This window comes from Micromys minutus (assembly GCF_963924665.1).
Source record: "Micromys minutus genome assembly, chromosome: 13".
Lineage (NCBI taxonomy): Eukaryota > Metazoa > Chordata > Mammalia > Rodentia > Muridae > Micromys > Micromys minutus.
In genome coordinates this window covers 10,350,791-10,363,383 of record NC_137982.1, presented here as the reverse complement: position 1 = coordinate 10,363,383, position 12,593 = coordinate 10,350,791, and the positions used below count along the sequence as shown (strand labels likewise).

Genomic DNA, 12,593 nt, shown 5'->3' with positions numbered 1-12,593 from the left:
TGAACTTGAGACCTCTCTACCTTGGCCTCCAAAGCACTGGGATTTTAAAGTTATGTGACAGCTTCAGACTTACCAAAGGATTCTGACACTAGCACTAGTCCTAGGCAGTGAGTATTTTTCTAAGCAGTAAACCAAAGGTGACAGGAGACACAGGAAATAAGGACACAGGTCTTTGTACTAAAACAAACTCTCTGGAGAGGAGCAGGGCAGGAGCTGGACAACAAGGGAAAGGGCAGTTTATTGGGGAGGACTGCACACAGTGATGTGCCCTGTGAGTGTATTGCTGCAGTGAGGCCCCTTCTCTCCAGAACTGTCAGGATAAAGCACACAAAGGATGCTAGGCACCTGGCACTGGGGGGTGCCAAACAGTGGGAGGTGTTTCCTAATGGGGGCTCTCTGTGTTTGCCTTGGCCCAAGTCATACACCAAAACAAGAGGCCTCACATAGCCCCCTCTCTGCTCTGGCTTCAACAAAGACTGTTTACTGGGAAGAATGGAATGGATCTCAGCACCCACAGCAGCTTGGGGGCATTAAACTGTGTGATGAGCTGCTTGGTGGCATCATTTAAGGGCACTGTCAGCAAGCAGCCTTTGATCTAAGCATCAAAACCTCCCTGAAGGTCAGCACTCTGGGCTCAATGTTCAAAGCTTTCCAACTGACAGAGTGAAACTCAGAAGCAGTGTAACTTAATGGCTTTGAGGGACAGCAGGCAATAGAAACTCAGTCACATTGCAGGGGAAATACAGTGAGAATTAAGGAGTTTTAAAATCTGTATAATATACATTCACCATTTAACAATCACAAAAGTAATAGCAACTATTGCTTACTGAAAATTTACTATATGACCAGTACTATTTTAATCTATTATGAAACCTGCATTCAATCTTTTAATCCTAAAAGAGCACACAAACTTCACAGAAACAAGGCTAGACTGATTGGCAGAGTGATGTCAGTATACAGACTCAAGTGCCAAGGCAAGACACATGATGAGGCAAGACCTGTGAGGACACATGATGCTTGAAGGAGTATAAATAGGACTCAACGGACTGTGAGAGGGCTTGCTTGCATAGCTAGCTTTACAACGCTTCTTGGTCTCGAATCTTTGCTGATTGAGAGTCATGACAAAGAGCTTCTCTTGCCATTCCTGGTGGTCCTGGTACTTTCTGCTGATTTGGCTGAGGTCTGGCTGGCTGCCTCTGCTAGGTTGTACCACCATTGCTGATTCATGTTTGCTATTCCAACACTACTGAACTAGACTGATGGTATATTCGTGAAGTGTTTGTGAGTGGATCAAGCTGCTGTTGTTGACCTGTAAACTGAAGTGCTGATTTCCTGACAACACAGATTAAATTTGCTCCAAAGAACCATTTCTAAACAGGTCCACTTCCCAGCATCCTAATAACCTTTCTTTTCCACCACCTCTGGTGGGTGGTGGGCTACAGGAAAGGTTGAACCTTATTAAAGTATGTTGTGAAAAAATATATGCCTCTAATACCTAACTAGCCATATCCAGGAGAGGTCTCAGCTCCGTATCTCCAGTGGAGAGGGAGCTGTAACACTGGAAGGCAGCAGAGCACACCGGGCTATGGAATATAATAATGGCTGGTTCCAAGTGAAGCGCTGCCTTTGTTGGGTAAACCATATAGTTACTCTAACTCCATTTCCTCTCAGGCAAAATAGGACGAGAATAATTCTTTGACACGATAGTGTTTACAGTAACATTTGTCAAATAATATTTAATAGGTAATGACTAACATACTAGCATTGGCTGGTCTTTACTAAAAGTGATATATAGCACTTGGGGGCTAACGATCTTCAAGTTTCAGGCCAACTTGGGCTACATAGTGAGATACAGTCTCAAAAAACCAGCCAAACAAAGGAATAACACATAACAAGAAATAATAGTTCTGAGCTCTTGTTCCATAATCCCTTCCCAATAGAAAGGCAGGTGCTATTACTGACAAGAAACTGACAGGTTAAGACACGTGGCTGGAAATACACATTAAGTTAATAAGTTCTATAGCTCGCAAGTCCTTCAAGAGCCATAATTTAACCCTAAATGGACCTTACATCTCCTAGACTCCAAAGACTGTGTTTTTAACTCTTGGGTTGCTTAGAGTGGAGGCAGGGCACTCAGGGCAAGAAGAAACTTCCAGAGAGCAGTACATCTCCCAGATGGGAACCAATGACCAACTTGTGGAAAAGTTTTACAAATACCCTGGAAATACTCTCAGGTATTCTTTCTAAAGACGCTCTGGAAAAATGCCATGGTTTCATGACCCGTGGTTTCAGTTTCCAGAGGTGGGATAAGGCTGCCAAGCAGTGCCCTGTTCTCTGGTCCTGACCAGTTCACCACAGCAATGAAGATGTACTCTGCTTGCCACCTGCTCTGGCCCCTTCCATGTGCCCATTCCCCAGCACTTCAAGGTAGAGAATGAAAATATGTGAACAAGAAAAAGCCTTGCAGTAATTGCAGGCCTCCTTTAAAGATGACCATGGGGTATCACTTTATCCACAAAGGGAACTGACGCTAGTGTGAATGCCACAGTTTGTTTCCCCTTGCACTGACCACATTTTTTGAAAGATCAAAGCGCATTGTGAAAGCATGCAATGTTTGACATTGGACAAAGTACTTTTTTTTTCAAAACAGACATTTTCCAAAAACATAACTCGCTAGACTAATGGGCAGTGAGAAGCCAAAATGACTGCCCTCCGCCTTCTCCTTGTGTATCTTTGCCAGAGTCCTTGGGACTTGCCAAATCTGGTCATGCCTGCTTAGCTTGCTCGACTGATTGTGCCAGAAAAGAAAATAAGACACAGATGTATTTGAGCTCTTTGAGATGCCAGTAAGAGAGACAGCTAATGGCTTCATTTCGACCCTCCCCTTCCAGCTGGGCACAGGTGGGGATAATGAGGTCCCTCTCCCTAATCAAACTCAATTATTTACTACTCTATATAACCGCAAAGACATTCACATTCCGTTCAGAATATAAAACACACTGTGGGCTACTTCCAACCACTGCCACTGGGTATTTATAACAAACTCAAGTGCCTAACAGTTTGCCTTGGCAGGAGTTTAAGTGTGTAAAGTTTTGCAAACTGTTTCTGTTCGAATATGTCCTGCTGAAATGGGGTCCCAGGCGGGGTTCCATAGCTGTCAGGTCAGCGAACTGTGTAACATGTGAGAACGTATTCACCATGCAGTGCAGACAGGATCTGAAAATCAAACGCTTCGTTCCACTGCAACCTTCTGAAGCATCACAGTTGTTTGAGCAGCAAGACTGACACTGTATTAATAAACATTACGAGTCACTAGCCTGACATGAACACAGCAGCAGCTGACAGACTCCACCGTAAGCTGAGGGAGAGCAGAGGAAATCAAAATGAGACCCAGGAACTGAACACAGCTAAGGGGGTCTGAAGCATGAAATAAACTCAGAAATGTGAGTCCCAAACTTTTAGGAAGCACATTAACTATAGCAACATCTGGCATAATTTTTAGATATTAAAGTAAACCGATAACTATCTAAAATACGTGTTTCAGTTGTGTGAATAAAGCATACCTTGGCACACTTTCTACAGACGGACATTCCAGTGAACAGAGCATACTACTTGGTTTGCCTGACCTTTAAATTCTCAGAAGTATGTAATTAATTCTTTCCATCTTTATTAATTGTTCCAGTATTTCTGTCACTATAAACAGACACAAAGAAAAATCTTTTCTTTCCTCCAGACAATAGCCTTTGCCAAAAAGGAAATCAAGTCAGATTTACAAATACAAAATTAAACAGGCTGCATATGCTCCATTTCCATACATGAGGACAATCTGGACAATGAGAGTGTTTGCTAACACAACAGAATGGAAAGAAACAACACGCAGTTGGTCCGGGTAATTCATCCCCAGATTGCCAGGACCGATCATAGAACATGCATCTTGCTTTTACTTCTTCTACCTTTTCCAAACTCTTTGCTCTCCCTCTGACCCTCAGCTTAAAGGTTTTAAATGAGCTGCTTGTAAGGAATAAAGGCAGAAGTTAAATAAATCAAAAGTGTTTGCCTTTTCTCCTCCCCCGTCCTCTCCCTCTTCCTCCTCAGATTTCTATTTTATAGACCACAAGGCAACACTGCTTAAGAGTAGGAAAGACTTCTAGTCAGTGATGTCCTTTTTGATAGACTGGTCATTTGGGGTGTATTTTGGAGATTCCATCAGAAAGATAAGCTAAAAACTACAGGCTTTAAAAAGTCCTCACATAAAAAAGATGAGGTAACCCTGGTTATGCCTCTTTTAAAAAGGTGCTCACCATTCCCTTTGGGCAGAGTCCAGGCAGCCTCAGGGTATTCTCTGGGCCATGTTCTCTGTCCAAAGCTGTCCATCTTCTTACCTTCTACCTGGTGGCTCTTTGTCCACACAGCAAAACTGTAGGTAGACTCCATTAGCTTGCAATCTTATGTCCCTTTATTGTATTAAACATTGTAAGGAAAACAACAAAGGAAGGTAATGTAAGTACTCTGACTGACAGGGTCTGACCTGAGTTCTGTCTGTTGCATTAGCCTGATGTTTGTTCCCTTGGAGCCCTCCTTCCTCACTCTATACCAAGGTCTGCTTTCCCACTGCCATTTGTGAGTTCTGGATGGATGAGCACAGTGTTGCAGGAGGGTAAGCAGGCAGACCAGGCAGCTCCTTTGGCTTGGTCACGGCTAGTAAGGACCACTTCTCCAGATGCTGGGCACCATTTGAGATCCAGCTCTTCATCTGGCTTTGGACATCAGTCAAAAACCATCTTGGGGCTCCATTTTCAGCTAGTATAGCACACAGCTCTGGGTTTGATGTCTAGCACTATTCAAACCAAGCATGTTGTGAATCACAAGTTCAAAGATCCTTTGGCTACTTACCAAGTTCCAGGCCAGCCTTATATAAAAGGGAACTTATCTCAAGAAATAATGAAGCTCTCCTGCTCTTTCTCCCCACTTCCTCCCTCCTTCCCATCCACTACTTCTTCCCACTGTTCTCATATGTCTATCCCTCCTCACAGCTTCATTCAAAAGTAGTTAAGGTAAGCGGCTCAGGCAACACACCCAGTCTGTCTAAAATCAATCAGAAGCAACAGGTAGTTTAGAGATTGATCCACATGTGGGCTGGGAAAGCAAAGTGTTTCCACTAGCAGTTTCAAAATTTCAAATTGGTAGAGAACTCCAGTGTCCCTCAAACAGCAGCTCTATGTCTTGGGGTTTCCTGAGGCTTATAAATAGATTTGGGGGACAGACTAGAGCTTCACTTTCAAGGCATATTAGGAGGCATCCAACTTCACATTCATTTCCATACAACACTTTTCTAGTAGGGAATTACTTAAGTTTTTTTTTTTTCTCCTTCAAATAAATGAAGTAGATTTTACTACAGACAATAGGTTAATTTCTTTTCACTTCTGTCTGATGAGGGAAGAAAACGATAAAAATAGAATGTAAATAATTATAAAATCTAATAATTCATAATGTTTACAGAATAAAATGAAAGGAGATTAAAAGGAAATCTCCCTTCCCCCTAACATTAATCTGCATAGTATCATTTTCTTAGGTTCATAGGCTCCTTATTCCAGGAGTAATTATTAAATTTACAAGCTGAACTTCAAAACTTAAGCATTTTATTTTATCTCAATGAAAATCATATACACATACAAAAATCATATACATGTATGTGGAAACTTATGTGGTTAGATTAAAAGAAAAATTGATGTATATACACATATATATATTCATGTCACTCTACAAAAACTATATATATGAATGAATGTGTATACACACACATACACACACACACACACACACACACACATATTATAAATATGCATATGCTTAGACAATCCCAAATTCCTGTTCCAGGGTTCTCTCACTCCACCCAGCTGGCCCTTATTGGACTGAAGTGAAAGAACATCAGCATGTTAGAAAGAACCAGAGACTGACAAACAAACCCTAGTCATGCTTACTATCTCTGCATTGCCTATGGCAACCATCACATTGTAATAGAGTGTTGTTACAGAAACAGTATGACACACAGCCGTCACAGGAGGTCTGGCAATGTTTGGGATAAGCTGGCAAGATGTGGGGGGGAGGGCTTCATATTCCAGCAGCTAGAGTTATTTAACACTAATGGAGTAGAAAGGTCAACTTCATCACTGGTAGCAGATGCAAACTTTGCTAAGCAGAAAGATGGTGTGAGAACTCAGAGCATACAAGGTACTTTACTGGAGCCAACTGATCCCTAAAAAATGTGTATTCTTTGTTGTTGGAATCATGGGTGTCCAGGTATCACTCAGAAGGAGGGCCCACGTTTGTGTAGCCCAATCAGCAAAAGCAGGAACCATAGTTACTGTGGCTTATGAGAACGGACCAGAGGGATGAGCTGTTCTCTAGATATAGGACTTTCAGTTTATAATAGTCAAGTCCTGGGCAAAATAGCACTTATGCTAGCAACAAGTATGACGGGAAAAATGTAAATAAGAATTTTCTAGTAGAGAAGATTTACATTTGGAGAATACATATAAATCAATTAAAATAATATGATGGTAATTAAAAATCCCACTCCTTCATAAAATTCTATAAAAGGAAAATAATATGACAATGACATTTCCATGAAAGTGAAAATCAAGAGTCAAATTGACAAGTAATACAAACTCTTACCAAACCCAATGTCAATTTATTTTTAGCAGGTATCAAGATTTAAAATTTACTTCAAAGCCCCACCTCCACAGTGACACACCTCTTCCAACAAGGCCACACCTCCCAATAGTGCCACTCCCTGGGCCAAGTATATTCAAATCACCACAAGATCATTTACTTGTATTTAATGTCATACTTTAGGTTGTATAAAAATGAGAAATTTATAGCTAACACATTATAGAATTTTATAGCCAAAGTTTTATATTTGTATGCATTCAAGTAGTATATTAAAAACCATTTGGAGAAAGAGTAAGGCTTAACAATGAGCCTAAGTTTATGAAAATGTATTACTTATGTTTAAGATATTTCTGTTGTCTGGATTTAATAGGAGATAAATTAAGATAAGCAAAGTTGGCAAAGTCACATAGAAAGCTGCTAGTGAGACTTGAACCCAGGTTTGTCAAGGTTCAAAGCCTGTGCTCGATCTCACTGGGAGGCAAAGCTGAGTTTCCTATACTCAAAGCACAGCATAGCCATGAAAGACACAGTGCTTGCCACTGGTCCCCTGGCAGCCACAGACCTGAAGATTCTCCTATGGCTTCTCCACAAAGTCCTCCACTGGGTGCTGAGGGCCCAGAAACTTCTTTTAATGTCCAGCCTTCAGGAAGCTTATATAAGGTCTTACCTTTTACACTATCTTATCTAGTAATATTGCTATTGTTCCAGTCTCGTTTATACAGGCATTTCTAAGAGAGACTGTTTCACAGTAAATTTCTGGATACTCTGGCTCTTGCTGTCTATGTGCTCTCTTCAACAATGTTTCTTGAGCCATCTCTGAGGAAGTCTACTCCTATGAAGTCTAATTTAAAATTCTACCGAGCTTCAATGTCCATCCACTACCTGCCCACATCCAGTGACAATTTGGCCTTTCAGTCAGTGAAATACTAAATAGGGGGCAGGGAGGCAGAAAAATGTAGCTGTAGCAAACTTAGCAATTGGAGAACAATCTAGGGGCTGTGTGGTTGCCAGAGATCCAGAGGATCCAGCTCTCCCTCTTTAAGGGTTGTTTTAATAAATCACAATGGTAACAGCAGCTAGCAAGAAAGGTAACATTTACCTACACCAGACATGGTTCTAAGCTTTCCATCAAATACCTACAAATGCCTGTGAGGTTGATGGCATTTACCATCATTTAACTAAGCAAGACAGTTACGGAATCTACCAGGATCAAACCTATCAGTAAGGACAAGGTCAGGCAGCAGACAGGCTCTGAGGCCTCTATGATCTTTCCTGAACTCAGAAGTGGCTTGAAGGTGAGCCCTCAGAGAATGGGATCTACCTGACAGATGAGACCACCAGCATCCCTCCCTGACCCTCACCTTTCATAGGACACAGAGTCAAGTGCAGCCTTGGTTCTCACAGCTCCACAATGATCATAATGAAAATAGGGCAATTTTGATAAATATGGTATTGTTTCCACAGTTGGCTCCTTAGTTTACTACTTACTGTCAAGCCTATTTTCCTATCACCTTCAACTCAGGATCTTTCCTGTGAGAGGAGACAGAAGTGGGAGGAGGGTAGGGAAAGCTAAGCTCTCCTCCCTTTGCTAACACAAACAAGACTTGTCCCTAGAGATTCCTAACTAAAGGTCTCCTAGGGATATAGACCAGATAGGCAGGTGGGAGGCCACTCAGCCCAACAAACACACACAGTGAATAGTAGTCTGCACTATTTTATCAGACAACTGGGAAAAGAGGCAGTTTCTTGATGCTTTTCTTCTAAACTGGTACATCTTTTAGAAGGCTGATTGAAAATGAAGTCAGAATTTGGGCTGAGGTGTCAGTGGTGGAGTACTCACTTCCCAACTTGTTCTGAGTTCAAGTCTCAGCACAAATAGAAATTTCTACTCTCTGACTAACAACCCTGCTTACATAAAGGAAACGACCCTAAGAACTATGAAGTACTTCAACAGGACACAGGGATCCAGAGGAGTGTCATTATTTAGGAAAATCCAAACCCAGCAGCAGCCTAGCACTCTGTGCACCTCATGTGTTCAGGCTTAGGTGCTTACCACATTTATGGTTTTGGTTTTGTTGTTTTTTGTTTTATGTTTTGTGTTCTCATTTGGTAGTAATCTTCATGAGAAAAGAAGATTTTTCTCTGTCTAGAAGATGTCTCCATCTAGATATCTGACACAAAGTAACTATAGATGATAGGAATTAAGAGTATTGAAATATTCTATTACAGTGTTAAACAAATATAAAGTAAGACACAAATAATGAAATTGTAAATTGCTATAACCTTGGAAATTATTCTATGAATCAGACATAGGCTGAGGAGATCTCAATGTTTAAACTGCCTGCTGCTGGATACAGTTGTGCACATCTGGAGCAGGGGCTAAGGGATGAACCAGCACAGGCAGATCCTGGGAGCTCTCTGACCAGACTACCTAGACAAAACAAGTGCCAGGTTTTTTAAGATATTGTCTAAACCTAAGGTGGAAAAGCAACTGAAGAAGGCACTGAAATCTGGCTTCACCTGTGTGTGTACACATGTGTCTGCATGTGCGGGTACCCCAGTTTTATTAGGAAGGTGAAATTGCTGCACAACTTTTTAATTATTTAAAAAAAAACTGTGTAATTTAAAATTATTCTACGTGTTCTGTAAAGCTGTGGGTTTGTTTTTTTTTTTTTTTTGTACCTCAGAAATGAAAATGTGATGGAAAATATGTTCTTTTGTAGATCAAATCTGACTTTGAGAGTAGAGGTGAGACGGCCACTGGGGAGGCTGTTCCTAGCTCACCCTGGCACCTGATGTCTGTCTGTTCTTGTTCAAGGAGAGAATAACCTAGAATACTCATACATCACATGCACAATCCCATTTTCCTAAGTCTCAAACAGAGGAATCTATTTTAAAGGGAACGGAGAAGCTCCTTCAAAGCAATCCCTCATTAGGACCATGAATTTGCTGGTTCCAAACAGTAGGGGGTGCCAAAGGGATCACTATTAATCCCAGGAGATAGCCAGGAGAGGGAGATTAGAGGCATAGGTTAGGCTAGACTCAAAGCTTAGCTATGGACTCAGTCCTTAGCATTTCCTCAGATGGAAAGCGGAGGTAACAATTCACAGCAGGATGAGCCATGCTGGTGCAAATCATGAGCAGACATCTTAGCTAACACCACGGTTTGCAACAAATGGTGCAGACTCCTGAAGCAGGACTCAGACTCATAGTCGCTCTGAATCAAAAGACTTTGAGAGCGATGGTTAGAACTCCTCTGGGTCTTGTTAGGTAGTCTATTGATAAAGCTAGATGGATCACTACATATAGAGTTGTTTAATGATCTGTTGACTTTCAATATGAAAGTATTTATATTCTAATGAATTTTATTTTATGTATGTATATACACTTCTCTGAGAGTAGTTTTTTTAAGGCTTTGCCAGACTGACAAAAACACAGAGCAGGCATAAAGGAAGGCAACCGAGGAAAAACAAAATTTGAACCAGTTGGAGAGAAAAGTATTTTAAGTCACAATAGAAAAAATAGCCACAATATGCATTTTCATTTAAGTTGGTATGCTCGGCTAGAAAGGGGCAAACCCAGAAACTGCTTCCCAGGCTCCTAGTCACCATGGCTCCCAGAGGTCATCTGTAGACATGCTGTTCCCAGATCTATCACAGTTTACTGCTGCTCAACAGACTGCACATGTCCTAGGTACAGAAGCACAAATAGCAATGCACACGGATCCCAAATTGTTCTGTAACCGTGTGAGCAGATGCTCCAGATAGCATACTTAATTCACCTGATAAATAATGCCTAAAGACTGGGGTGACATACCGAGGAAGTAACAGGGAGTACTCACATTCGAACAAAGAGCGACTCTTTGGAGGTCAGGCCAGGAGAGGAGTACTTTTCAACCAGGGCCAAAGTACTGAAGCCAAACTTATGAATGGGCTCATTGGAGTCCAGCGGTGGGAAATCCGTGTCTACCTCCCCGTCATCTTCAGCAATATGCAGGCAGTAGGCGCTGACGTTGTCACTGAAAGCAAAACCATAAAGGCAAGTGAGTGCTACAGGGAAAGGATATGTAACTAGACGGTATGGCCCAGCCAGCATGCCAACCCTGCTGCTCTCTACCCTCAGGCCAGGAAACCGGAGAATCCCTAACACCTGTTAGCAAGACAAAGGTGCCTTCACATTGTGTCATTTCTCCAACATTTACTGGACACTTACTTATTAGAGATAAGACCTAGAACTCAGTCCTTGGTATGAAAAGTGAGATTCAGTCCTAGCTTTAAAGGAAGGTCATAATCCAGAGGGGGAAATGCACTCACAAAAAAAAAAAAGGGGGGATAGTATTGTTGAAGAGCCCCTGGTGAACACACAGGTAAGTCTGGTAACTAAGACCAGCCACACCCTTTCCTTAAAAAGTAACTGCCTCTTTGGCTGGGATCTGATTCCAAACACTGCAGAACCTTAGCTGAATAAAAGCAAATGGCCTGGTTTATCCTGGCACTCACACCTGGTGTTTTGACCACTTCTAGACATGTTCTATTTCTCTATCATGTCCAGTCAGACCTTCCAGATTCTAGTCTTGCCCTTTTAGAATCAGCAAACACCTTTCCCTCCGAGGGACAATAAAAAGGCAATTTATTCACAGATAGGACATGGATACAATTTACAAGTTAAAATTAGGGTGGCTGTAGTTGGCAGAGTGCTCATCAAGCATGTATAAAGGCCTGTGTTTAATCTTCAGCACTGCATAAATCAGACATAGAGCTAGAGTCCTTAATCCCAGCACTTAGAAGGTAGAGGCAGGAAGATCACAAGTTCAGGATTATCCTTGGCCACAGAGCTAACAGGCCTGGGATATGTGAGACCTTGACAATACATTAGTGAATGTGTAAATAAATGAATGCTGAAACCATTGGCATACTTCAGAACGGGCTGGGAAATCGCAAACCTGCTAGCATGTAGGCAGGCTGGCTTCAGAAGCATAATCTAACAGTTCAGAAGGCAGGAGAACTCTAAATTCTGCAGTTCAAATCTGAAATTTTAATTATGTGATTGATGCTTTAATTAATTAATTCCAAAGTGTATGCTAATTGTTTAATTGGTTGCTTGATCTATATGGATCATTTTTTGAATTAAATGAGTTGATTTACAAAGTTTATTGATTGGATGTGACAATGAATTATTGTGCTGACTACCTGATTTGCAATTTTCCCAGTTAATTCACAATCTTAGCTTCAACTCTGTGTACTGAGAGAGCCTAATTCAGGGAATCTACACTCAGTGTGTCTGTCAAGGCTGGGAAGTATTTATTGTATAAACAGGTAATAGGGACAGATGAAAATTAATAGAAACATAAATCTGCTAAGTGGATTGATAACTTTACATTGTTACTTTCCAATACATGTGTTTGCAAAGTTCTTGTCTGAGTGGTGGGAACTTCTGGATCTTTAGAGCAAGCTGTCCACCATGTAGTGCCTGCAAAAACAGATGCTCTTTAGAGGCAGAAATGGCATGGGAAACCCAAGTTAAATTCTCAGCTCCATGACTATATGAGTTCAGAATATGCTTCATCAATAGTCCTGTCTTCCATTTCCTCATCCACAACAAGGTCCTAATGCTCTAATTCGGGATTACATTCAGTGATGTATATAGAGCCTAGCACATAGAATCTACAGATGAGGTGACTATAGCAAGATCAGATGCGAACTAGCTTGAACTAATTCTATCTGTTCTTAAGTTATGGACGCACAGAGGAGCAATGGGGCAGCTCATTCTGGGCAGGAGGGTCTCTGGGTTTAATGGGGTTGCTGTGCCTCTAGGGTTTTATGGGCAGAGCAGATGGGATGGGACAAGCAAGATTATTTTTTGCCATGCAAATCAACCTGAGAGAAGTCTGTGATTCCCCCAACACCACAGAGGTTCAAGGG

The 12,593-nt window shown here is 41.5% G+C and overlaps 1 protein-coding gene across 7 annotated transcripts in view; it reads right to left on the bottom strand.

The window, feature by feature from the left end:
• MAPKAP1 (MAPK associated protein 1) overlaps positions 1-12,593 on the bottom strand; it is a 211,676-nt gene that overhangs the window by 90,504 nt on the left and 108,579 nt on the right. For all 7 annotated transcript variants that reach the window (XM_080927363.1, XM_080927361.1, XM_080927365.1 and 4 more), the window contains one exon: positions 10,514-10,690. In XM_080927363.1, coding sequence (XP_080783489.1) covers positions 10,514-10,690 — 177 coding nt within the window. The remainder of the gene's footprint in view (positions 1-10,513; positions 10,691-12,593) is intronic.